Source organism: Natator depressus, chromosome 1 (genome assembly GCF_965152275.1).
Source record: "Natator depressus isolate rNatDep1 chromosome 1, rNatDep2.hap1, whole genome shotgun sequence".
Classification (NCBI taxonomy): Eukaryota; Metazoa; Chordata; order Testudines; family Cheloniidae; genus Natator; species Natator depressus.
In genome coordinates, this window is record NC_134234.1 from 10,098,436 (window position 1) to 10,125,493 (window position 27,058).

At 56.3% G+C, this 27,058-nt stretch overlaps 1 protein-coding gene across 1 annotated transcript in view; it reads left to right on the forward strand.

Moving 5' to 3' along the window:
* Positions 1–26,449, forward strand: part of ATG16L2 (autophagy related 16 like 2) — a 62,660-nt gene extending 36,211 nt beyond the window's left edge. The window contains exons 10-18 of the mRNA XM_074954565.1: positions 4,977–5,082; positions 6,127–6,197; positions 7,706–7,777; positions 11,373–11,493; positions 13,615–13,720; positions 14,969–15,118; positions 15,859–15,906; positions 21,476–21,577; positions 23,088–26,449. Of these exons, the coding sequence (XP_074810666.1) occupies positions 4,977–5,082; positions 6,127–6,197; positions 7,706–7,777; positions 11,373–11,493; positions 13,615–13,720; positions 14,969–15,118; positions 15,859–15,906; positions 21,476–21,577; positions 23,088–23,175 (864 nt within the window). The 3' untranslated portion in view covers positions 23,176–26,449. The remainder of the gene's footprint in view (positions 1–4,976; positions 5,083–6,126; positions 6,198–7,705; positions 7,778–11,372; positions 11,494–13,614; positions 13,721–14,968; positions 15,119–15,858; positions 15,907–21,475; positions 21,578–23,087) is intronic.
* Positions 26,450–27,058: the final 609 nt, after the last annotated feature.

The window sequence follows — 27,058 nt, forward strand, 5'->3', positions numbered from 1 at the left end:
CAGAACTTCTTTAATATGATCCAACATAATCCCCCTTTTGACACTAAGATTTATAATCGTCAGTGTCACTTTCTATGTAGCCTATTCAAGAGAAGGTACTGTGAGGCAATTTGAGTTTGTGATTCCAATTCATGCCACATACACGATCCTAGTGATGTATCTTTACTACAAGGTTCTGGGGCAACAGGCAAGGTGAGGCACACCCACTTTTGAGGAGTCCATTCGGTACAACCTCTAGTGTCCAATAGCTTCCCTCCCTCCCCAGCCCACTGGCTCAAGGTCCAGGGTAGCCAGAAGGATCCCATGTGTAATATGGGGAGTGGGTTAACCTTCAATACCTTTGCCTCCAGGGACTGTTGGTGTGCAATTTTGACAACAATTTCTCCCATTAACAAGTCTGGTTTCACAATACTGGAAACATATTGCATCCATTCATGTTGATAAGTGTCAAACAATGATCTCTTTCTTTGTTTTAACAAATGCATCAAACCCTTAATATTTCCCATTATGACGCAGAACATTTTGTGTTCCAAAGTAGCTCGTGCAAGTATCTGCATTTCAGTGCATCCCAGAGCTATGGCTGTGTAGTTTCCTATTTCTAATATTTTTTTTTTAATGGATAAGCCATGTGGTAGTATTAAGCCATTACTAAAGATTCCATCGGCCTTTTAGGTTACCCAGACCAATTTGGACCAAGTCTACGTTGGCATGTACTTGTTTTTGTATCAGGCTGTCCTGTAGCTGGGACAGAGAGCTTAATTTATTTTTAAGTTCCTGCAGGTCTTCAGTATCTTTTTTTTTTTTTTTTAACACACAACAGTGCTAGCAACAAGACAAAACACAAGACAAAACATAGAACACAAAACACAATTTCTATTGTGACAGTAGATTCATGGTATTGGGTTACTTTTCAGCTGGCATCAGCTTTTCCTGATTTTTCTGAAAGACAAAAAGAACATGTTTCTACCCCTTTTGGGGTGGCAGATTATTGCTTAAAATATTTCTTTTACAAATACCCTTGCTGATTGCAGGCAAAACAGAGGAATTGCCCCCACATTTTCCTGTTTTTGTTCTATAGGTGGGCCAGGTTTCAATGGCTTTTATCTTTTAAGGGTTATGGGGAAATTATCCCACTGTTTAGTCATTAAATCCCTGAGTTTTCCTTCTTATACAGCAGACCAAGTTTATAATGTTTTTCCTGCTGTGTTAAGCTTTAAGTTTTATTTACAGGTAATAACTGAGAAGCATCATTACCATACGACCTTAAAGGGTTTTTCCAAAAATCATACACACTATACGTTGTTACAGGGATACTTATTATCATTAAATTTATTAAAATTATCTTGTTATCCCATGCCTTTTATTTAGGCAATTTGTTTGCTGACCAGGTGTGTCCTTTATCTGCAGCTCCTTTGTGCTGCTAGTTCTTTCCTTCCTTTATCATTTAGGTAATTTGCATTTTCACAGAAGCTTCCTGCTTTTGGATTTAAAGCCATCAGCAGCTCAGAGACTCTATCTTAAAAGGGACACAATCAGCTTTCACCAGAGTTTTGATTACTTTTAACTTCTGCTTCCAAAACACACAGCAATCTGAAAAAGAAAACCCAACCTATTGTGGCTCCCTTTGGAGCCCTAATAGCATTTTAATTAAGTAGCATGGTATGTTTGCATTTCTTTTGCCCCTTCTACAATATACCCTGCACATGTTCTGGGGCAAATGCACATTCCTTCCATAGTTTAACTTCTATAACATTATCCAGATCCATTTTTACATAAGGTGTCACTATTCCTTTTTTTTGCTTGCAGAGGTTTCATGTACCTTTATCAAAGTGACAGTCTGATTACTCAGAGCCATTTTAAGACTCAGTGTTTCTCACATTGCTTCTTTTTGTTTTGTGCACCTCACCCCTGCTGTTGCTTCAGAGGCACTGTTTTTTTTAATTTTTTTTTCTACAACTCTCATCTGTTATTTTGTTACAAAAACAAACAAACAAACAAAAAGAATCGAGAAAATTTTTTTTTTTTATATTCTCCTGATTTTGACTGCCCAGCTGCAGCCACAACTTAAAAACATTTTAAATTTTGTAAAGCATTGAGTTACCTTTTAAGGGTTGAATGCCAAATCCCAAAGCCAAACAACACTAATTACCTGTGTCTAGCAAAAAGGTCTGTCAGTTTTGCAACTTTGAATTAAAGAGTCAAATGGATTTTTAGTGGCATTATTTAAAACAAAACCAACTGGTCCTTAGAACTTTACATATTTACACACACAGAGATAGATACATACACATTTTCTTTAACATCCCTTCCACACTGCTCTGGTTTTTTTACATCTTACATTCCCTTTATACATTTGAGGCAGCTAAGTTCCAATAGAACCCTCTTATGTTCTTTTAGCAAATTTGACTAAATTGTCCAGTCAAATGATTTTAATCAGTTTATTTTTGCCTGGCTAATTTACAGACATTCCTTTGGAAAAGGGCCCATTTTTCTTTCAGAATGGCTGCAAAGAAACCAAGAATGCTCTTTCTCTAACACTTTTCCTTTTTAACATTTTCACAAAGTTTAGCTGCTTAATTCCCTCCAGCCTCTGCAGAGTTAACTTTTTTTTTTTTACTCTTTCTCTTTGTAATTATGCCTGGGGGTGCCATACATAGGACCTTCTCCCCCTTTACCTGCCTCCCTCCAGCCTCTGCAGAGTTAACTTTTTCACTCTTTTTGTATTCCTGGAGTGCCTCTTTCACTATTTTCAGCTGGCTTTGGGTATTTGTAGCCAGCACCTTCCAATTGTCTGCTCCCTTTTCCGTTTGTGCCTTTTCCTCTTTACATGAAGACAAGCGGAGGGAAGAATCCTTACATGCCTCCCACAACAACCAAATTGCTGCTGCATCTCTTTTGGCAGCACTAGAAGGTTTGTATATGAGGATATACTGAGCCAATCTATCCTCTAGGTCCGAAATAGTGCAGAGATCAGCTAGGGCTTGTTTAGTCCAAGGACTGTGCCCAAATTTTTGAAGGTTTTGTTTAAAAGGTGTAATTTCTTTAACAAAAGGTGAGGTTGGAGTTCCTTCTGACTCCATTCCTCCCTCTGGTACTGGCTTACCCTGTTTTCTTTTAAACATCTTAACATGGATATTTCAATCTCTTTGTCACTGCTGGTATTACTTAGCAAGTGACACAGCCTAGATTCTGAAATCATAGCTTAATCTATGCGTTTTTCCCCTGCTACCTTCCCGGAGGCCAGCAGGTCCCCTGCTACCCTCCCGGAGGCCAGCAGGTCTGGTTAACCTATTTCTCCCTGCTACCTTCTCGGAGGCCAGCAGGTCCGGTTAACCTGTTCTTCCCTACTACCTTCTCGGAGGCCAGCAGGTCCCCTGCTACCTTCTCGGAGGCCAGCAGGTCTGGTTTAATCTGTTTTCCCTGCTACCTTCTCGGAGGCCAGCAGGTCCCCTGCTACCTTCTCGGAGGCCAGCAGGTCTGGTTTAATCTGTTCTTCCCTGCTACCTTCTCGGAGGCCAGCAGGTCCCCTGCTACCTTCTCAGAGGCCAGCAGGTCCGGTTTAATCTGTTTTTCCTGCTACCTTCTCGGAGGCCAGCAGGTCCCCTGCTACCTTCTCGGAGGCCAGCAGGTCTGGTTTAATCTGTTTTTCCTGCTACCTTCTCGGAGGCCAGCAGGTCCCCTGCTACCTTCTCGGAGGCCAGCAGGTCTGGTTAACCTAATAGAAATGCCTAGCTCACTAGAGCTGGCGGTGTGCACACCAATATTTACAATAACTGAGGTTTTTTACCAATATTCCCCCTTTCGCAATTCTCCACCAAAATGTTGTACCAATAAATTAAAAACCAGCAGGATCTTATTAAAGGGAAAAAGGCAAAATACCACATTTATTGTGAATACAGAAAGAATCATAGTAAGCAGTTAGTTACAGCTGTAACATTCCATTCAATCTCATCTTTATTCACTCATTCATTCATACAAACACACACACACACACACACAGGTTCTGCAAGGTTGTTATCATAGTAAGCAGTTAGTTATAGCTATAACATTCCATTCAATCTCATATTTATTCACACATTCACACACACACACACACACACACACACACACACACACAGGTTCTGCAAGGTTGTCATCATAGTTACCAGCCTTAGAGTTGCTCATGCCAAGCCACTGGCCAGGTGGCCTGGACATGAGGAGGGAGCAGGGCCTTGTCAGATGCTCATCTGATGCTCCTGGAAGTTGGTTTGCAGAATCAGACCCCAAAGTTCTCACTTTTTAAGAGTCTATTTTTATAGGAATTTCTTCCTATGCCAGTCTATGGGAATTGCTTCATCATGCTGTTGCTGAATCAATCAGCAGATAGCACATTCCTGACGGCTCCAAGAAGTTATCTTGTTCTTTGGTTCTCCCATTCTTGAGGCTGTTGGGTGGATTCCAGTCTGCCCTCCGGGGGTCCTCTGGTTATTTCCACTTGACGCCTTCTTCAGCCGATGGACACTGGATTCTTAGGCTGGCACCTCCCTGATCATTCAGTTGTTATCCACACCAAGCATCCGTCCACATACATCCTCTATCTCTATTTTAATCACAATTGTTAATACAACAAAAGGGCGGGGAGTCTCTGGGTGCTGTTTCTGTTGTTAGAGTATTGCTTTGAGTCTCTGTGAATTGCTTTGAGAACAGATTCTGTCTTAGAATGTACTAACACAATTAGCAGCTTGCAAGTTTCACACATAGAGGGAGAGAAACAGTACCAAAACCCAAGAGACCTCTTAATTAGTAATACCCTGGAATTTAAACTATGGGGAATCAAACTCATTTGTGATTTTAATACAGAACTTCTTTAATATGATCCAACACAGGCCCTCTGCCCTGGCCATGCCAAGCATGAGGGGTGGCACCTGCTGCCTGGTCACTGATCCCAGGAGACGTCCGCCCTCACGGTTTCACCAGTTCTCCTTTCTCTCCTCCAGGAGGCGCACTTCTCTGAGGTGAATGCAGTCAAGTTCAGTCCCAGCTCCGGCGTGCTGGCCACGGGCGGGGCCGACAGTCTCATCAGGCTCTGGAACGTGGCAGGAGGTACGGCAACGGGCAGTGGGCTGCTCCTGGCCAGGGGCGTCGAATATCGCGCCAAGCCATAGGTTAACGTGGGAGTGGCATTGCCAAGCGGGAGGGCGGCTGAGATCTCACTTCCTGTCTCAATGGAAGCCCAGCTAGCCGGGTGGGAATACCCTGTCCCAGTGTGGATTGGGCTTGTGGTCCACTGAGCTGCAGACAGCCTGGTGCAGGGAGGTGAATCCTGTCATGTCTGTGATTGCCCCCACTCCTGCAAGGGCGTCGAGTCCTTGATTCATCCTCCTGTGACCGCCCAGCCCTTCCCTGCCCCCTCTAACATGAGGGGAGCGTCACTTTCCTGCAGCCATGTCTGGGGTGGAACCCATCAGCTCCTAAACAGCACACAGCAATACAATTTAGGCCAGCAAAGAGGAGCGCGGTGGGAGGCTCTGGTTTGGCCCACCTTGTCACGCTGCAGGCTACGGCGCGCGTGGGTCGTGTCCCGGGTCTCAGGCGCGGTAGGAGGTGCACGCACGGGCTGATTCCAGATGGCGGGGGTCGCTGGGTCAGATCACTGCAGCGTCTGGCTTGGACTTACCTGTCACTCCGTCCCTTGTTCTAAGCGCCTTCCCATCAGCACACCCAGAGCCTTTCCTTTCCCCTTCCCGAAATCTCCAGGGGCGTTTCAGCCCTGGAAACAGACCCTGCCCTGACGGCTGGACACCTGCTGCTCTCCTAGGGCTTCCTTTCCTACTCCACTTTCTCTGGCAGAGCCATGAAATTCAGACCCAGGCATCCCCCAGGTCCTGGGTGTTCTCTGCTTAGAGACATGGCTATGTAAATAGCCCCCATTACACAGAGGGAAACTGAGGCACAGAGAGGTCAAAGACTCTTTTTTTTAAAGTGGCCTCTGACTTGGGGTGCCTCCAGCTTCTGCGCCATGGGATTCTCGCAGCTGCCGAGCGCTTGCAGGGCCTCAGAGGCTCAGGAATTGGCGTTGTCTCGGCAGTCGTTACGCCTCTCCGCACAGCCCCAGGGCTAATCACCGTGCTGTTTGTCCGCTCTCAGGGAGGCTGGAGAGCCTGCAGACCTTGGAAGGGGCTAGCGGCAGCATCACCAGCATCGAATTTGACCCGTCGGTGAGTGAGGCGTTGCTAGGCCAGCCCTGTTTGGAGCTGCTGGCGGGCCTAGCTTGGCTGGGACAGTCCTGAGCCAGGATCCCGGGACAGAGGCAGCAGGGGGCAGCAGCCGCAGCCCTCGTGCTCAGAGCATGGCACATCTGCCAGCTCTTCCTTTCTCTTCTCCCTGCCGGCCGCCTCTCTCAGCTGCGGGCAACCAGTTCTTCTGTGATGCCATCAGCTGCCCAGGAAGGGGCTCTGAATAGAGGAGCCCCGCTGGGGTCTGTCTCTGGTTGGGATCAGCATGCACCAGGGGTGCAATGCAGGAGCCTTTGCATGGCGTGGGCACTAGATGGCGGCAGAGAGAAGCCATCTCTTGGCTGGCCAGTGCCTGGTGGGCCAGGGTAGCCAATGTTCTTCAAACCTAGGCTTTCTTCCAGCCCCCAGCCGGTGCTCGGGTGTTAGCTGGCAGGGGTGGGGGGTCTTTTGAGAGCCTCGTTGAGCGGGAAGGGGCCGGCTCCCCCAGCTTTGTGAGCGCTGGTAGCTCATCCGGCGCTGTCTGGGAGGGTCAGGCCGTGCGTTTGGGCCGGGGCTGTCCATTGGGAGGTGTGTGAATGGCTGGGAGGAGAGCAGGGTTGTTTGTTTTCACCCGGCCCCACTGGCGACAGGAATGGTGTCAGGAGCTTCATAGATTCCAGGACCACTGTGATCCAACCTCCTGTCTAGCACAGACCAGAGTTGTGAGTTCAATCCTTGAGGGGGCCATTTAGGGATCTGGGGCAAAAATTGGGGATTGGTCCTGCTTTGAGCAGGGGGTTGGACTAGATGAGCTCCTGAGGTCCCTTCCAACCCTGATATTCTATGATTCTATGCAGCTCCCCGCAACTGGCTCCTGTTTGAACTAGAGCTAGATCCCTCCCAGTGCGCTCACCCCCACCGCCCCCGCAGTGACAGTGATCCTGTGCTGGCCTCCGTTCTCCCATGGACTGAGCCGGCAGGAAGTGGGGAGAGAGGGAGGGGGGAAGGGGCAATGAGGAGACAGGGCTGGCCAGGAAGGGGGCACCCCACAGCATGGGAAAGGGGATGAACCAGGGGACTAACCGAGGGGGAGAAGGCTGCAAGGTAGATGGGGCAGGATGCGGGGAGGCAGCTCAGGTGGAAGATCCAGGCTGCCTAGATGATCGCACTGGTCTCCACGTGATCAGCGGGCTGCAGGCCCTCCCGGGGCCTCTTCACGCTAGAGAGGCAGCGGCTGAATCCAGCCTGCCCCGGGCACGGCGATTATCCCCACCACAAGGAAAAGCAGCGGGCGGGTTCTGTGCAGGAGTCGTTTGTCCCGGTCTCAACCGGAATGAGCGCCCCACGGCGAGGCACGGACCACGCTAACTGCGCACACGTGGCATTGCCAGATCTCCGTGATCCCAGGTGCCGAGGACCGGTGGCTCTGTACGCCGCCGAGGGCAGGACTCCCCGCTCACGCTGCAACTCCCCGGCCTATTCCTGTCAACTCCCTCTTCCTCCTCTTTCAGGGCTGCCAGATCTTGGCGGCGGCGTACAACAATGCAGCACAGCTGTGGCGTCTCGGGGACTGCAAATCCAAAGTAAGTGCTGCGGGGTCTTGTCTGGGTCCCTGCTTTTCGGGAGGGTATGTGTGGGGGGGTGAATATCCCCTGCCAACCGGGGAATGATCCAGACAGCTACGGGGAGATGGCAAGGACTGAGGGCCGCCAGGGATCGCCCCCCCGAAGTCGCACGTCCGCTGGGTTATCTGGGGGTGGGTGTCGTGCCCCCAGTCTCTCTCAGCTCCTCGCCGATACCCTGAGGATGTTCTTCTGACGCCAGATCTGCCAGGCAGGGTATCCTTCCAGGAGGGTGGCCGCAGCTACGTTACCCGGTCATATGCTGTCGGCAGGCAGACACATTTCTGGTCGCCCATGAATACTTTGAAGATGGATCCTGTGAGCTCTCTTGAATTTAGCACGTGTGGGAGGGGCCTACAGGAGGCAGTAAACTGGCCCCACTCCGGTCAGTCAGTGCTGGCATCCCCATGTGAGAGGGGGAAACTGAGGCACGGAGCGGTGGCGTGACTTGCCGAAGGCTGCCAAGCCCATCTGGGGACAGAACCCAGGAGTCCTGGCTCCCATGCCTCTGCCTTATCCCCAAGGCTATCCTTGCTGCATTTTACGCCAGCAGAGAATTTGGCCCTGGGTACCTGCCAAAGGCTTGAGACCATCAGGTGGGAGGTGCTGTGTGACTGCAGAGGGCCTGGCTCTGCCCCCAGCACATGGTTCCCCAGCAGGGAACGAGAGCAGTGCCCAGTGGGTGGAGGCTGCGTCATTCCCCCAGTGTGGTCAGTGGGTCTTCAGAGGCGGTGAGAGCCTGGCCGTACTCTTGGGACCATCCCCTGGGGCCAAGCTCCCTGTCACTGGTCGCCCCCTCTCTGCAGATAGGGCTCCTGGGGCTGAATGCAGCGACCATTTGTAACCCGTGGGACCTGTCTCTGCTGGGCCGGGCCGCCGGCAGCCCTGCACAGATGGAGTGCGTGAGAATAGCTCGCTGCCAGGGGGTGCTGCCTTGGCACTGGGTAGCCCCGAGGGATGAGCAGCGAGGGGACACGGCTGGGGGCAGAAGGGAATTCCTGGTAGCAGGGAGATGCATGCACCACCCTGTGTCCCGCCTCCCCTCTCCCCCCCGGCCTGTGCTCCCACCAGTGGGGGGGTGGGTCAGCAAGGAGCAGGCTTGAACGCTGGTGCGGGAGGGCAAGCTGGGTGGGTGTGTGGGGGTCTTCTGTCATGGGAGGGGAGCGACAGATGGGGGAGAGGCAGGATTCCTGCAGGGACGGAGTCGCGTTAATGTGCCGGGCTGCCCGGTGGCTTTAATACCGGCCCTCCTGTGCCCAGTGCCCCGTGCCTTGCAGCTGGCACTCAGACCCCGCTGGGGACTGCGCTGTCTGAGCCAGCAGCGACCGGCATGACGCGCCGTGAACCCAGGGCCTGGTCCTGGGAGGAGCTGCACACTGGAGATCCCGCTGGCTTCAGGCAGGGCCGCAGGCGCTTGCGGCCCACGTGCTCCAAGGTGTCTAGGCTCCTAACATCCGTTGAAACCCCTGGGAGTTGGGAGCCAAGATATCTGGGAGGCTCTGGGCTTCAGTGCCTCTGGGCGAGGCGCGGGAATCCCCACCCAAGTCTGGTGCGATCGTTTGAAATGGTTCCCGCCCCCCGGCCCCGCTGCAGCTGCTGTCAAAGGCCCCGGGGCCAGCTGCTCCGCTGGTGTAAACTGCAAGCATTGCGCTGATTCGCCCCGGTAGAGGATCCGGGCCGGGAAGCACACGGGGCCGCTTTCCAAGCCCCGCCGGGCCAGCGGCTCTGGGGTTAGGAGCGACTGTCCCTATTCGTGCATCTGTGGGCGGAGCCTGAACAAGAGCCCAGCTGAGCCTCCCCACACGGGCTGTGCACGTCCCACCCTCCCTGCTGGCGTGGTGCCGGCCCCTCGCACCGCACGTGCGTCGCCAGTTAAGCTTTCAGGGCTTGGATTTAAGCGACTGTCTCCAGGCTGCGCGGGCGGATTGGTCCCCTGAGAGCAGCTGGCTGGAGCTGCCCGCGACGTTCGGATCTAGGCTCCGCGCCCCTTTCTGCAGGGGCGGCTCAGCGCTGGATTCTCACAGCAAGCCGGCGGCCGGGCTCCCAGGGCTCGGTGGGCAGCTGAGCTGAGTCTAGAAAGTGAGGGCGTCAATCTCAACAGCCCCGTTCCTGCTGGGGCGGATCGGGGGAGGTGCTTCAAGCCATGTTGGTGCACCCTGTGTCCTGGAGCCATGCGAGTCTGGCTAGGGATTTGTTACAACAGGACTGGCTGGTCCCTGGCGTAAGCTAGAGCAGCCTCAGGGCTGTTCCATCTCGCTCTCTGCTTCCCATGAAGCCAAGAATAGCTGTGCCCTCTAGCTGTGCCCCTGAGCCGAGGGCTGAAAGCAAGTCCTCCCATCAGCCAGGAAAAGGTTTCGGGGGCTATTTCTGCCCCCTTCATGTCGCCTGGGGAACAGAAAGGCGCTGTAGTGTAACTGAGAACTAGGTCCCAGGGCTTCTGCCACTGCTTCCAAACCTAGCCCGCCTATATAGGAGGAGAAGAAAGACCTGGGTGTCTTGGTCAATCACAAGATAACTATGAGCTGCCAATGTGATGCGGCCGTGAAAAAGGTTAGTGCAGCCTTAGGATTCATCAGGCGAAGTGTTTCCTGCAGAGACAGGGAAGTGTTAGTACCATTGTACAAGGCACTGCTGAGACCTCGTCTGGAATACCGTGTGCAGTTCTGGTCTCCCGTGTTTGAGAAAGATGAATTCAAACTGGAACAGGTGCAGAGAAGGGCTACTAGGATGATCCAAGGAATGGAAAACCTGCCTTATGAGAAGAGACTCAAGGAACTTGGCTTGTTTGGCCTAACCAAGAGAAGGCAGAGGGAAGAGATGATCACTCTCTATAAATACATCAGAGGGATAAACACCAGGGATGGGACACTAGATGGGGAGGCTCTGAGTTATTACTGAGAATTCTCTCCCAGGTGTCTGGCTGGTGGGTCTTGCCCACATGCTCAGGGTCTAACTGATCGCCACATTTAGGGTCAGGAAGGAATTTTCCCCCGGGTCAGATTGGCAGAGAGCCTGGTGGGGTTTCGCCTTCCTCTGCAGCCTGGGGCATGGGTCACTTGCAGGGTTAAACTAGTGTAAATGGTAGAGTCTCTGTAACTTGAAGGCTTTAAACCATGATTTGAGGATGTCAGTAACTCAGCCAGAGGTTCGGGGGTCTATTACAGGAGTGGGTGGACGAGGTTCTGTGGCCTGCGATGTGCAGGAGGTCAGACTGGATGGTCAGACAGTAATTCCAGTAAGGGGCATGATGGTCCCTTCTGACCTTGAAGTCTAGGAGTCTATGTATTGGGTTCATTATTTGGAATTGCAGAGAGATTGTAATGTTTTAAGTAATTTAAAAAAATCCCACAATCCATTTCAGTTCTGCAGCAGTTCCAGCAGGGGGCAGCGTTGGGCTCTTGTTCTCCGAGTCCGTGGCTGGCTGGCTTTTCTGTAACAGGGCCGCTGTGTCTCGTTTTCCTTGTTTTGATTTATTTTTTAGAATTCGATTATTGGGAAGGAAATAAAATAAAAAACCCCTAAACCCCTTCACATCCCCAGCTGTTCTGTTGTCTAGGAGACGCTCACAGGCCATGCGGACAAAGTGACGGCTGCCAAATTCCGCTCCACCCGCCACCAAGCGGTGACGGGCAGCCGGGACAGGACCGTCAAAGAGTGGGACCTGGGCAAAGGGGCCTGTAAGTACCTGACTCTGCCGGGCGTAGCGTCCTGTGTCTCACCAGCAACCTCTGCTGGGGGCGTGCCGAGTGTGTGTTTGCCCCCTGCTCTGTAGTGGCACCGGATTACTATTGTATTGCAGTAGGGAGGTTCACCAAGCGAGAGGCAGTCCCTGCATCAACGAGCTTACAATCTGAATGGGGAAACTGAGGCACCGACCGGGGAAGTTACTTGCCTAGGGTCACACAGTAGGTCTGTAGCAGAACTGGGCAGAGAAGCCAGGTCCCTTGACTCCCAGTCCCGTGCCTTAGTCCAGCGGCTGTTACACGGTTACGGCGGCTACCAGAGATGCCCCTTCAGGTCAAGGCTTGTGCTTTGGAGCAGAAGGTTCTGGTTTCTAGTCTCGATGCACCGTGTGGTTCCACCAGGACCTCTCAGGTCTGGCTGTGGATCTTTTACAGCAGGTTCTTATGGACCCTCTCTATGGTCTTTGTGTGGAGTCCTGGGTTAATAGTCTCGAATTGTTCTGGGCCCACAGCAGAGCCAGCCTGCCCTGTGTGTCTTGGGAAAGCCGGCTAAGTGACTGTTTTGATTACAGTAATTCCCCAGGCTCCGATCCCCATTGGGGCCCGTTGTGCTCGCCACCACGCACACAGGGAAGAGACAGTCCCTGCCCCCATGGCCTTACAGGCTAAAAGTCACGCCCTGGCCGGGGGGTGGGAACGTACCATCCTCACGGGCTTGCATGGCGATGAATTGCCTCGGCTCTGTTACTTACATGCGGTGGCTTTATAACTGGGGCTAGCGGCCATGGAAAGACGAGGGAGAGGAGCAGCCACGGCTGATCACCTGACGGCCCGAGACTCATGCTGGCTGTGCTTTCCTCCGTTGGATGGATGAAATGCCACCCAGGGAACAGAAAAGCGCTGGCTGTCCATGGCTGCGTGGCGCAGGCGTAGGAGGGGGAGTGTGGTCTCGTGGCCAGGGCACAGGACTCAAGTCGGGGGCCTAGGTTCAATTCCCAGCCCTGCCACCCACTGGACAACATGCTCCACTGCCCCGTGCCTCAGTTTCCCCGAGGGAAATGGCCTCTAGAGGTCCCAGTTGGGGGCATTGTCCTGGGCAGTGAAACAAGGGGAGTCCCTGCTCCAGGGAGTTCACACGCTGGGGTTAGGACAATCTGGAGCAGGTGGATCAACAGACTGGGGGAGGGGAGGGGGGACCAAAGCTGGCTGCCTTTGGGCTGCTGTATTTGCAGAGCACGGCAGGCCTCAGAGGAGGGTGCTAGGAGCAGGCAGCGCCGTGGTTACTGATGGCCTCTGGCCCTCCAGCTGTGACCATGGTGAGAGCCAAGTAGCCACCTAGCTAGTGTAGACGGTTGGGGGTGCGTCCCCGGCATGGCGGGCCGGTGCTGGGAGTTTCGTGCCCCTTGTCTTTACGCCCCTCGCCTGCGGGCACAGAACTGCTGGGCCTCCTCGCTGTGGGGACCCCCTCCCCCCGGGAAATCTGGGGAGCTGCCGGAGCGGGGGCTGTGCCATTGCAGCACCCGCTGTCACGCCAGCCCTGGACTTCCCCTATCCCTGGCTGCGGGTTTCCACCCCGTTCTTGGAGTTCAGCTCCGGCCTTTCCAGCCCTGGGGCTACTAGTCACATTGCGATCGCCCTCGAAGAGCCATTAGATCAGGGCCCCATTTGCTGGGCGCTGGCCAAACCCACAGCGGGAGCCGAGCCAAGACGTAACAAGGGGGCGGTTTGAGGGTAGCCGTGGTTTGGCCAGGCCGGCCTGAGCGGGGATTGCCCAAGGCACCGAGCCACCCAGAACCTCTGCTACCTACCCCAGGTCGCAGCCCACCGGGCCCGTCCCAGGTGAGCTCGTCGTCTGGGATTTGAACTCGGGTCTGGTGCATGGGACGCAATGCAGGCCCTGCTCCCCTGTGCAGTGTGGGCCATGCCAGGGAGTAGACGGGTGGTGCTCTCTGGCACAGTGCTCCCTTATGAACGGTCAGTGTTCTCCCTGTGGGTAAAGGGTATTCTCTGTGAGGTAGCACGGCCCATAGCAGAGCCCCCGGTGCCCTGGCACTGCCCCGCCAGCCTCGCCGCCCCCCCCCGCCCCCATCATTCACGGCCGTGCTGTCCCTGCAGGCTGCAGGACCATCAACGTCTTCTCCTACTGCAATGACGTGGTGTGCTGTGACAACGTCATTGTGAGCGGCCACCACGACAAGAAGATCCGCTTCTGGGACAGCAGGTGACTCCCCTCCCTGGGCGAGGTAGCTGCCAGGCAAGGAGCCTCAGCTGGTTAAGCCACCAGCTGGGCCCCTGGGGTCTCTGGCCCCCTTTGCTTGGCACTGGGGAAAGAAGCAGGATAAAGCGCCGTCCTGCAGTTCTAGAAACACCTCCCTGCCCAACTTCAGACCTGTCTATCCTGGGGTCAGCTTGCCCAGTGAGGGCGCTGTTCATTCTCCCTGTTTCACAGATGGGGAAACTGAGGCATGGATTGGCTAAGTGTCTCAGCCAGGGGCTACAGAGGGAGTTGGTGTTGGAGCCGGGTTTAGAACTCAGGAGTCGCTCCGGGGCCTGTGCTCCGTCCGGGAGGCCTTGCTGCCCCTCAGTGGGCTGCTAAGCAGTTAGCCCCCCTCCTGGATATTGTCAGACCGGCCTTTCTGGGATGGCCTGGTGGTTACGGCTGTGGACTGGAACTGGGGAGATTCCTGGCTCCCTGCGCAAGTTGCTCAATGTCTCTGTGCCTCAGTTTCCCCTCTGAGATCTTGGAGATGCGTTTTCCATGTGGGGCCGTGGGTGCAGTCTGTTAATGCTCAGAGGCTCTGTGTCCGTCCCGCTTGGGGCTGGGAAGTGGTGCCTCTGGGACGGCTCGTCTGGGCCTGGCCCAGGTGTGTGTGGGTTCCAGTGGGATGATGCCAGCTGGGGCAGCGAGGCGCGAAGGGGGGCCTGGCGCACTCGGTGCCTCGTCCCCCCTGGCAGCCGCAAGGGGGTGGGATGGGCAAGACGACCGGTGTGCACCGCAGCGGACGGGTCACAATCCAGAGTGGCTGGGGGTTTGGCTGCTCACCCGGCGTCTGAGCGCATCGTCCCCCCCGGCTCGGCGAGTCGGCGCTAAAGCTGCCACGTGTCTTGCTGCCATGTCTGTCACTCCCCTGGGCTATTCATACCCGGTGGGCTGCCCACTGGACATCCTGGTGGCTCCCCGCGCCCCGTGGGGAGGGCTCGTCCATTCCCTAGCAACGGATCTGTCCGGGTAATTAACTCCCGTAATGGAGCCGGGCGGTTCCTAGATCAGCAGGGACAGAATGTAATTGACGGCCTCTGGCGTGTGGGAGTCCTGGAAGCGGGGATCCGAATGGAGCACCAGGGTGGTTCTGAACCACGTGGGTCTTCGGGAGCGGGCAGCCCCTGGGTATGGGAACCCTGGGTGGGTTCTCCGCGGGACGGCGACGTCGCTGGTGCGCTAACAAGCCCCTGGCCCGCTGTGCTCCAGGGGGCCCCGATGCACAGAGGTGATCCCGGTCGAGGGGAAGGTCACCTCCCTCCACATCAGCCAGGACCAGATGCACCTGCTGAGCTGCTCCAGAGACAACACGCTGAAGGTCATTGACCTGAAGATGAACAATGTCCGGCAGGTGTTCCGGTGAGCGGCGGACGGGACCCTGACCCCGAGAGCCCCCAGTCCTGCTCAGGCACCCCTCGTTCCTGCCCTGATCTGTCTTAGCAGCTGCAGATCGCACCAGTCCTCAGGCTGCTGATAGGACGGCGTTCTCCGGGGAAACTGAGGCACGGGGGGCATGACTTCCCCAGGGCCACCCAGCAGGGCCAGTGGCAGAGTTGGGAATTGAACCCAGCTCTGCGTCCTGCCCGCCCACAGCCCAAAGCACCCTAATTTGGGTGAAGTCGCCCCTCCAGAGCCAGTTGCGCTGCTCCTCCAAGAGCCTGAGGGGCAACGCTGGGCAAGACTTGCCACTCCCCCGTTTCCTCATCACAGCTGGGCGAGTGGCTGTCTCAGCCCGCAGGGGCCTAGGCCCAAATGGGTGATGCCACCCCAGTGTCCTCGGGGCCTGGCAGAGATGCTGGTGTTACCCCGTCAGAAGAAGCTTGCGCCATCCCGTGTCTGCAGCTGGCTGCCCAGGGCTTGGAAGCCGGAGTGTTGGTGTCAGGTCCCTGACGTTGCAGGGATCTTGTGTCCAAACCCAGAGCCTGGCCCTTTGCCCCACAAGCCAGCAGCTCTCCCCAGGGCGGCTTGTACTGAGCAGCGGAGCCTGTCCCCGCCCCACTGTGGGTCTCTGAGCCCCAGCCCCAGGCGTGTCCCTAGGGGAGCTGTCGCCCTTCGCGAGGGAGCGATACACGTTCACCAGGGACGGTTTGTGTCTGCAGGGCTGACGGCTTCAAGTGCGGCTCGGACTGGACGAAGGCGATCTTCAGGTGAGCGGGGGTGGGGGTGCTGGCTATGCCTGGAGCTGTACACATCGTCGCGCAGGCTTGGCCCGCCCACAGGGTGATAAAGGGGACACCTCCCACAGGGGTCACTGGGAGGGGGATTCCTCGCACGAGGGCACATGGTTATGAATGGAGCTGCAGATCTGCAGTGCCAAGCCCTGCCCATCTCCTGACGTGGTCTGGGCTATTGTGAGCTCCGGGGTCAAGCAAGAGAAGGACCCACAGTGCCAGCGAGCGGGGCCTAGTGCAGGCACATAATGGGCAAGCGTCCTACCAGCGGCCCAGCCAGTGCCCCTCGCCCCCGCCCCACAGACCCTGCTGTCCCAGTCCTGGGCCTCCCCATCCCCGGCCCCGCCAGTGCCCCTCGCCCCTCGCTCCTGCCCCACAGACCCTGCTGTCCCAGTCCTGGGCCTCCCCACCCCCAGCTCTGCCAGTGCTCCTCGCCCTTGACCTGAACTCTGCTCACACCCCAGTCTGTGGCTGCATCTGGATCTCGGTGTGGGAAGTGTCTCTGACCCCGTTCCCCCCATCACCGCAAAGCCCAAGCTTTGGACAGGGTGGGATCTGGAGGCCGAAACGGGTCTCGTTGTTCCCCTTTCTGGGCTGTATGGACCCTACCCAGTGATTCTTCCTTCCCCAAATGCCTTCACCCTGCTCCTGACCCTGACCGGGGTGCAAGCAGGCCCCAGGTGAGCTCCCCCACCTGACCCTGGAGGAGGAATCCCAGGAACCAGGGGGAGCCCCTAGGAGCTTGCTGGCAGCTTTCCCCGTGGGCAGCTCCTCCCGCATCCTGCCAAGAGCAGGGCCCTGCGTTCTCCTGGAAAGCCACAGGGCTGCTTCCCACCGCGTGGACTCTTCAGCTGGGGGTCTGCCCTGCCTCTCCAGCCCTGCTCCCTTGCCAGTATCCGTGGCAGTCGCCGGCCCCCCAGGCCTCCCATAGGGGGGTTTGCAATGGCTCTTCCCCGTCTCTAAGCCAGGCAGCTGGCTCCATGCTGGAGAGCGGGCGGGCCGGAGGAATCGGAGCCCTCTCGCCCCGGGCCGCTGATCTCCTGGGCTGGATCAGAGGCTGCTATCGACGTTCTCATCTCGTTAGCAGGGCAGCTCTTCGCCCCTGGGGGATGTGCCGCGGGCTACGTGGGGGGAGGAGTGAGCCCATGGGCTTAAGGAACGCAGTGCTAAGCGGGCCCTGGTGGGCATGCGAATTTGACCTCTCAGGTGTCCCTCAGGAGCCCACCACTGTGGTGTCTGAGCCCCCCTCCCTCCGTCCACCTAAAGCCTCGGGAGGTCCCGAGCCGGCAGCACCGAGTGCAGACGTCCCATGGAAAAGGCCCATTGGCCTGGTCAGTCCCGTTCCGTGGGGCCAGGGCAGGGTCATCCCTACAGGGGTCGGCCCCACGCCGCTCCGGGCCACAGCTGGCCTCCCAATGGGCAGCCACAGGACTGGCAGGGGAACTCTGCTCTGCCCCCTACACGGGGTGTCAGGGCAGCCGAACCTGGCCAGGAGCCGGGTCCCCAGCTCCTGTTCCGTGTTAAGGGCACCTGGCCTCGCGCCCCCTTTGAAAGCCCAGCCCCGGGCAGTGGTTTTCAGGAGCACGGCCCCCACTTCTCACCCAGCACCCCCCAGCTCCCCGTCGATCCTGCCTGCGGTAAAGAAACGGCCGCAACCGGGCGCGCCTCTTCCTCAACGCGGCCCTCGGCTAACAGGAACGAGCTGGCTGGAGCCAGAGACTTGCCGCCGAAGAGCAAGGATCTGTTCCCTCCAGGATCAGGCAGGTGCTGACCCAGGAACAGAGCTGGCTGGTTCATCCAGGGATAGCTACCCTCGCTACAGAGCTAGCCCCGCCTCCTTCCTGCGGGCTTGGCAGTGATTGGTCAGGAGGGCCCAGGACTGGCCAGCAGGGGGTGCTGCAGGGTGTTAGGGGGCTTATTCCTTCACCCACTCACTTCCCTGGTCCTTCTCGCATGAACAGAGAGCAACAATACCCGAAGTCCGAAGGTGCAAACAATTCAATGTTTATTGGAGTGAACTTCCACCAAGCGTGATTCCAGTTCCCTTCCTTTGTGTCCCCCTTCCAAGCTCTGACACCACAGAGCCTTACACCTGTGTCCCTGTTCCCATTCCTGCCCTTAGCCAAACATGATTCCAATTTCCCCACCCCCATTCCCTGTTCCCATTTCCCCCTTTAGCAAAAGATATTCCAATTTCCCCCCCCACACCCACTTCCTGATTGACTGCAGACTATATAGTAAAACTTGAGTTCTGCTTAGCTATGCCTTAACCAGTCATTTTCCTGAAATTTAACTAACCAATCCTAACATATTGTAACATGATTATGTAACCAATTATATCCCACCACCTTAATTAGTTTACACCCAGCATAATTAGTTATACCGCAGACAGGAACAATCACAGAACAAGACAGAGTTTATACAGACAAACAATAGCAAAGTGGGAACTATGATGACAAAACAAAACAGAAGTGAGGATTTCACATCCCAGCTATTGATAAGTGAGTTCTTGCCAGACAGGATGCTATCAAACTAAGTTTCCTTTTACATCTTCTAGGCACTTCCCTTTCTCTGGAGGTGATAGGCACTATCAGGACAGAATTGTATTCCTAACAGCCCAATAGCACCTTCTTTCAATGTGACTAGTTTGGGATGTGAGGAGGTGACCGGTCGCTTCCCAGCTTATGGCTGCCTCTGTTGCTTAGCCAAAGATCTCAGCCTCAGAACAGGGCCTCAGACTGTCACAGTAGGAGAAGGCCCTTACACCAGCAGACCGTGATTTTGATTTTCTTTTATATCTCTATAACTAGCCAAGTGATAAGAATACACCTAAATTCTTAGAGTACAGGCCTTTACAGACAGGTCTGAATATCTATATCCTAACACAGGGCAGGAGGGAGGAGCATTGGGAGGGCTGTGAGTCCCCCTCCCTCCAGTTGTTCCTGCCCCCTTTGCCCCCCAGAGTGCTGAGTTAATGTCTGAACAGAAACATTATTTTAGCCTTTGACACGGGGTGGGAGTTTGAGTCTTGAAGAAAAAGGGGCCAAACAATCAGGGCGCCCTGAAATACCTGACACGGGAAGAATCCCTGGTTCAAAGGCCAGAAGATCTGTTTAAAATACATAAATTCCCAGGATCCTTTGCCCCCACTAGGCTGCAACCATCTGGGCCCAATCCTGCATACATTCCTGGGTCCTGTGTGTCCGTCTGGGCCCAATCCTGTGTATACTCCCCGGATCCTCTCTGTCCATCTTGGGCCTGATCCCACCAAGCTGTGCCATTGTGGTCCCCATCCTGCGTAGTGCTGAGCACCTCTTGCAAGGGGCTGCTCCCCACACCTACCCATTGTGTTTGTGGGACGTTAAAGGCCCTCCCCCCCCTCACAGGATTGGGCCCTTCTGTCTTACCTGTGGCCCCTGAGGCCGGGTGAATGGCTGCGGGGGCAGAGTGCATGCGATCGCCGTGATTCCCCGGGGGCCATTCCCGTCCTGCGGCGTGTGACAAGGGCATCCGGAGGGGTTGCTGATTCAGACACAGTCTGTCCTCTCCGATGGTTTAGCAAAAGCCAAAGGACCCTGCGTTAGCCCCCTTGTCTTCCCTGAGGACTGGGGCTTGCAGTGTCACTCCGGCAGTGCCTCTCCGGCAGCATCGCTGCTCGCCGGCAGGGCCGGGCCTCCTGGAGCAGCACCCTGCATGGCAGGGAGCAATGGATCAGGCAGTGCATCCCTGCCCCAGCCCGCCCGGGATTATTCCTGGCTGTCCTCCGGCGCATGGGCCGATCCACGTTGAAATCCCTGGGGAGACTGTCCCTGGTTCCAGTGGATCGGCCAGCGGGAGCCGTGCTGAACTTCGGGCCGGTGGTGCTGGGGGAAATGGGCTGTGCCAGCTGGAGGAGCTCCTGTCTGAGCCGGCACAGCGGCGCCCTCTGCCGGTGCAAGCAGAACTGCGACCTGCAGACCGCAGGAGTGGTAGGCGTCCCCGGTGGGACATCTCCGCACCTGGCAGCGGCAGGGGGGCCGGACCCGGGTCTGTGGAAGAGCAGGGTCAGAGCCAGGACTTGATCCAGAGGAGAAAAAGTGGTGAGCGGACGATACCAGCTCCGGTAGCTGCTGGTGGGTGGCCACTGTGCAGCGGAGTAGTAATGTAGGGCCTGTATTAGCCTCAAGGGGGCTTTGGGCTGGATGCCCAGGTAGCAGCTGGGCCAGCGGGTGCGTTTCCACTGCGAGCGAAGGCAGGGTTGTAGCACGGGAAGGCGCAGCTGGGCTTGCTTTAATCTAGCTAGTGTGGGAGACGACAGCAGTGTAGACGGGGTGGCTCGGGTGAGCAGTCGGAGTCTGCAGCCAGGCTCCCTGGTGGCTTGTTCTCTGTTTGCTAGCCTGGGCCACCATGCCCACTGCTGCTGTTGGCGTGAGCGAGCATGCAGTGTAGACGTACCCAGAGGCTACCCAATTCTAACACTGTCGATAGCAGCCTCCCCCCGCTTGGAAGCTAGCGGCCCGTGTGGCAGCTGCTCAGTGAGCCGTGCTGGCTGCCTAGGGGAGGGTTCAAAGTGCCCGTCTCAGCCTCCGACCCCCCCAGTGGCTGGGGGTTTGGGTGATGGAAGGGCTGGCTCTCTCCCTGGGCTGCATGGGCACTGCGCTGGCAGGGCCTTCTCCAAGTCTCTGTACATGCCCCTTCCACCAGTGCCTGGATTCTCTGACTACCCAGGTGCCATGAAGCCCAGGGAGGCGGGGACCCTGCTGATGGCTGGGGGCAGTGGATTCCCATGGGGGTTCAATGGGACTGCGAGCATTGTGAACACTGAGCCTCATAAAAGGCCCCCCGAGTCTGGGCTGGACCCTCATATTATCTGCCCTTCTGGGGCAGGATTGTCCCCTGCGTGGTCCGTTCGCTCCCGCCCCCTTTCCTTCCACTCCAGGCCAGTGTTGCAGGTTCCTTACGGACCCGTTGCTGGGGTCTCTCAGAGATGCTATGGCTTGTGAGCTGCACCCAGGCAAAGGGCCCGGGGCCAGGCTGTCTACAGCGGGGATGCTAAACCAGCCAGCTCCTGCCTCTAGCTCCCTGTCCAGCCCCGTCAGTGGCTCCATCGCACGCTCTAGGTGGATGGCTTCTGCTTGTTGTCGTGGCTATTCTGCTGTCCTTGTCTCCCACCTGCCGCTCAGTTTATTCCCTGGCTGTACTTCAGGGGGAGAGGGAGGTTCGTGAGGTTCTTTGCTGGTGCCTGCGGGTGAAGAATGAACAGCCTGGAACGTGGGCTGCAGCTACCCTTAGTCTGCCCTGGGCTTGCGGAGCTGTGGCCATTAGAGACTCTAAAACTCTCCAGCCCTTTTGGTTAAGCAGCAACCTCCTGCAGCAGGGAGTTCCACAGATTTGCTGCACTCTCTCGTCTCAATGTACTTCTCTGGATGCAGCTCCCAAACCCTGGAGTGGATTCTGTGCCTCTCTGGACTGGAGTCCCTATGTCATGTGCCAGTATCAAAGAACCAGCGGAGGAGTCTCTGCATGCTGAGCTTACACTCTTCTCTGTTCCTTGCTGCCCCTCTAGCCCTGATAAGAGTTACGCCCTGGTGGGCTCCTCAGATGGCTCCCTCTACCTCTGGAACATGGAGAGCGGGAAACTGGAAACGATCCTGTCTGGGGAGCACAGGTGACGCTCTGCTGGCCCCTAGGGCGGGTTGCTGTCCTAAAGGGTCTAGGCTGCGTGCATTAAACCAGGATCCTGGGTATGGGGCAGCCCCAGAGGCAGCAGAGGGTCAGATCAGGAGGGAGGGGAGCCTGCTGGGACTGCTCCCATGGGGAAGGAATGCAGAGCAATGGCCCAGTTGGGAACAGACCAGGCTCTTGGGATACAACCGATCAAGGTGAATCTGGGGGAGTGGGCTGGCCGGGGCAGGGAGCCTGGGAAAGAGGGTTTGTAGAAAGGCCTGTCTAGGGCACCCCAGACGTTCCTGGAGGGGCCCACATTTTGGGGGAGGGGTGGATGGATCCTGTTGCAGCCCCTGCTCAGCCAGAGCCTGAGAAAACAGGGTGCAGGGTTAGTGCACTGGACGCTGGGGAGTTTTAGAGAGTGGGGGTGAAACTATTTCCACCATAGTGAGTGTGTCATGGGGTCCTGACAGCCCCCACGGATCCCCCCCCTCCCTGCAGGCCTCCGTCTTCATCTCCTTTCCAAGGGTCCTTGCGGGGGAGCAGACAGGACCAGAGCCAGTTGTGCTGCAGGCCGTACTGTGGGATCCTCCCCGTGCCCACGTCCTTCTCCCCTGGCCCCGAGACTTGCAAGGGGCAGTGCTTTAATCCACAGTGGAGGCTTTACAGATCTGGGTGCTGGGTGACTGAGCTTATGCTGCTAGGAAGGAGGAGAGGGTGACCCAGTGGTTAAGGGAGGGGACTGGGAGCCAGGATGCCTAGCTTCCGTGCCCTGCTCTTCCACCAACTCAATATGTGATCGCTTAACTGCTCTGTGCCTCAGTTTCCCCATTTGTATAATACTGTTTCTTACAAGGTTATTTTAAGACACAAGCCTTCCCAGTATACCAGTGCTATTAGTGAAAGCACCTCTTAATAATAATAATAGTTAGCTCTTATAGAGCACTTTTCATTCAGAGCTCTCCAAGAACTTTATGAAGAAGATTAATATCCCAGATGGGGGAAACTGAGGCACAGGGAGATGAGGTGACTTGCCCAAGGTCATCCAGCAGGCCAGTGGTAGAGCCAGGATTAGAACCCAGGTTTCCTAACATCTGTGCAGGTGCTCTTGACACTAGGCCTCCCTGCCTCCATAGTACCTTAGGTAAATCAGGGGTCAGCTGGGATAAATCAGGGGTCAGTGAAGCTGTGCTGGTTTACGCCATTCACAGATCTGCCTCCTCAGTTGACTGTCATACTATCTCCATCGTTCCTGGAGTAACTGCTCCTCTTTCAGTGACGGGAGAGTGGTGTGAGCACAGGACTAGGAGCCAGGAACTCCTGCATTCTACTCCGGCCCAAGCCCTCCAGGGCTTTGGCCAAACCACTTAACTTACCCGTGCTTCAGTTTGCCCACTGGGTTAACAGCATCCCTACCCCCGTGGCACTACTAGAGAGCCCTGTATGGGAAGGGCAGATCCTTATTAGCGTCCTGTTCATTCTCCTTGCCTGTGTCCTTGTCCCTCATCCAGGGCCTCCGTGAATGCCGTGGCCTGGTGCTTCTCGGGCCGGTGTGTTGTGAGCGTGGACCAGGCGAAGAAGGTGGTGCTCTGGCAGTAGTGCTCAGCGTGGTGCCGGCCTGGGGAGGAGTCCAGAGGGGATACCAGCCCTACTGTTCAGCTTCCCCAGACCGAAGCAGCCCAGGGCTGCAGAGTGGAAAAGCCCCTGGAGGGGCCGGGGTGGGGTTAGAAGCCGCGTCTGCCGCTCTCCGAAGACCTCTGCCTCCTCTAGGAACTCAGCCCCCGAACGGCAGCCGGGGCACTTAACAGGGCGCTGACATTTTGTAAAAGGAAGATTAGAAAACCAAGGGCAAGTTTTCTATCTCCGACCGCCGGAGCGGGAAGCTACAGGGCCAGCGTCCGCAGGAACGGGCCTGTGAAGGGCAGAAATATCCACCGGACTCCAGCTATGGGACATTCGGGAGGGGGAGGAGCAGTTTGTGCCCGGCATTTAACCCTGAGGCTGGGGGTGACCTACTCACTCATGCATCTGGGGGCCCGGACTCCATGGGGCTGTCCACCCTCCATTGAAACCCGCTGTCTGTGGGACCCGGGTGTGAGGACTCGGCGTTTCCAAACCTGCTCTGGAGTGCCACGCTGCATTGTAAACCGGAGCTGGGCCTCTCGGCCATGCTAACGCGTCCACATGGCCCGACGCCCCGCTTCTGACTTGGGTCTGCGGCCTGAGCTGCGTCCATACTGCAGAACGATGGGGCCTGGAACCGAATCACAGCGGGACTCGGACTCTGACCCACCCCCCAGCAGGGTCCGAGGACGCAGTCCGGAGTCCTTGCTGACCCAAGTCAGGCTCACGTGTGTGGACAGAAGTGGAGCTCAGCTCCGACCCGAGTCAGAGCCTGGGCTCAGTGTGCAGTGTAGACATACGCAAGGGATTAATGAGCCGGGTCTCTAGGCTCTGCTCCAACCCCAATAATCCACCTTGACCAATCGGTGCCTCCCACAGGTGACTAAGGCTAACTGCCCGAGGGGCAGAGGAGTGAGATCCTGGACCCAGTGCAGTCTGTGGCCAAGCTCCTGTTAACTGCAGTGGAACTAGGAGAGGGGGCTGCTTTGGGAATAAGGGATTGCCCCTTGGGACACCATCTCCATGGCCTGGGCAGTCATGCCAAGCCAAGAGCCATAGACACCAGCCTTGTGGGCTCCAGGCACAGTCCCTGGGCACTTTTCCCCAGGAGTGAGCCACTGAGCTATTGTCTCCTCTCCATCCCTTCCTGCCTCTGCTAGCTGGCTCTAAACCGTGCCTGGGGCGGGTCCAATCCCCTGATCTACCCTCTGCAGAGGCTTTGCCTTTAATGATCCCAGAGAGGCTGTGCCTGGCTCAGACGCAGCGAGGAAGGGGGCTGTGGTTGCTGATGGATTCAGTACTCTAGCAAAGAAGGCATCAAATACAAGGTTCAGCCCGCCCAGTGCTCGGTGACTAGGAGTCGCCCGCCCCCTGATTCCACATGGGCAATGGCAAAGCAGGGCTCGGGGGGGAACCTGATCCTCTGAGTTCGGCCTGCTCTGCCACGCGAGCCATGGAGTTCGTTTGTCACCCCAAATAATCTTCGTGCCTTTTGAGCGTTTGCTGGCAGGGGCAGAGGCCCCTGCTGGGAGCGCAGGGCACAGCCCGTGGTGGGTGTGTGCACTAGGCTCATCCGGGTAGAGATGCCCCCGCCATGTGGCAGATCGTGCCATGGCTGTACAGCTGAATGGGCAGGGCATGGCCAGGTGGGACACACATGCAGCCGGCTGCACCAGGCAGGTCATCACCAGTCCTGCTGCTCAATGTGCCCTGCCACACAGCGTGCACCTGCCATGCCATGGGGCGGCGAGACCTGCCAGGGCACTTAGATACATCTGGCTAATGCCCCCCCAACTATGCCAGGCATTGGCCGTGTAAGGTTCCTAGGTCAATGGCAGGGGAAGGCCCAGTAGCGGACATGTGTCTAACCCTACCACTCCATATTCTTCTCTGGGACTGTAACGTCATGGCAGCGGGGTCCTAGGAATACAGCTTTAAAACACGGTCTGGATTTCTAGGCTGTTTCTTTTCCCCGGGCTCTAGCTTGCCGTTTGGTGCTCAGCCTCTTGCAGGAGAGACCCGGCAGCTCCACAGCCAGGCTGCCCACCGAGGAGTTACTCACAGCTGTTCTACGGGGGTCGAGTGCTCCTCAAAGGCACCGGTTTCAGTGATCCCAGAAACTGACGTCCTCTGGCCACAGAACGGGCAGAGTGGGAATGCAGCCTTCCCCCACCAATGCACCTTAGCCCTGACCTAGAGAGATCAGGTCTCCCTGCACTGCTGTGTGTGGGTGGGATGCTGTGCTCCACTCCAGAGACAGCTGCATTTTGATGGTGCTGCTCATCCAATGCTCTGGGAGCTTTTGCTATGGAAGGAGCCATAGAAATTCAAGGGGGTTCTAGTCCCTGAAGGGTAATAACCAGCTTTGGGAAAGTGGTTCAGGGGGTTCGGTCATGAACCCTGTGCCCCCCCAGTTCAAATGCCAGGATACACTAAAAAGGCCCCCACAGGCAGAGATAAAGAGCTTAGTGCTGACCATCCCCTGGGCAGGGCAGGTGAAATCCACACCGGGGCTGGCAGCTTGCCCATTTCGTGCCTGCCATTTACATGAGCCCCTGTGGCACTGCTGGTGATTTATTCCTCATCAGTGATGTGATTGCTAGTGTCACGCATGCTGCCGATCCTGCGGCCTGGCCCACCTGTCTTGCTTTGCGGGGGTGCTGCTGCAGTGACTTGTGCACAACTGCCTTCTACTGGAGGGAATCAGCCATCCTCCACTGTGTGTCATAGCCCTTACACTGCTGATGGAGATTCTCCTTTAGCTCATGAAGCGGGAGCCTTTGTCATTAGAGCAGGAGAATAAGAGTTATGTGCCGGCTGTCTCCGTGGTTGTTCTGTGTGGTCGTGTGCAGAATAGTGACAACCAGCGAGTCCTACGTGCCCTGTGGGTTTCTTGCAACACTTACCCGTCTTCTCTGTAGGTCTGCTCCTGTGCTGTGTGTGTGGGAGCGGGAGCCAGCAATTCCTGAGCCCTAACCCCAGCTCTGACACTGGCTGTGGGCAAGTCGTGTGGTCTGTATGTGCCTCAGTTTCCCTCTCAGTGTACGGGGATAGTAACCATGCTGCCCTGGCTCAGAGGGCTGTTGTGAGGATCACTGGGGAGACCACTTTATGAGAAGCACCGAGTGTCTTTATTAGGGTGGCAAAAGTCAGGGAAAAATTGGTGTGAGCCTGGCCTTGGTGGGGCCCATACCCAGCATGCAATGCTGCAGCACACCTGCCCTCCGGCTGGAAGACTGCTCATTGGCTAGTCGATCCCGGGGCGGAGCTCCTCACCGGCTGGATCTGCCAAGAGACGCCAGAAGCTGGAGCAGGGTTAACCCCTTAGTGGACTCTCCCATCCAGTGGCCAGCTCGTGAGCTGTGCTGTGCTAAGGCCAGCATGCAGCAAAGGTGGGTGAATGGCAAGAGGCAGTGCCCAGACTGGGGAAGCCGGTGGTACAATCCCAGCTGTGCCCTGGACAAGTGCCACCATTCTTCTTGCCTCAGTTTTCCTGGCTGTAAAATGGAGGTACTTCCTACCTGGCAAGGTTGATGGGAGACTTAATTCATTAACCTCTTGATTGGGCCTTTGTGGCCACGTGATCAGCATAAAAGCCGGGCAGCCAGCTCCGTGCTAAGCTCGGCTGGCCTGCAGTGGCACCCCCTGGACCTGCTTGTTCCCAGCGCTCCCCGCCCAGGAGGCTTTTGGGAAGGAACATCGTCACTATTGGAATGGGGCCAACAGCACAAGGTCAGGGCAGGCCGGGTGCAGGCCCCGTTGGGCTGACCGGCACCCTCTGCCGTTAGTTCCCTTCCTCCGGACAGCACCAGCCGGGAGAGGCATCTGCGAGGGAGAGATTAGCCAGCTGGCCGGCTTG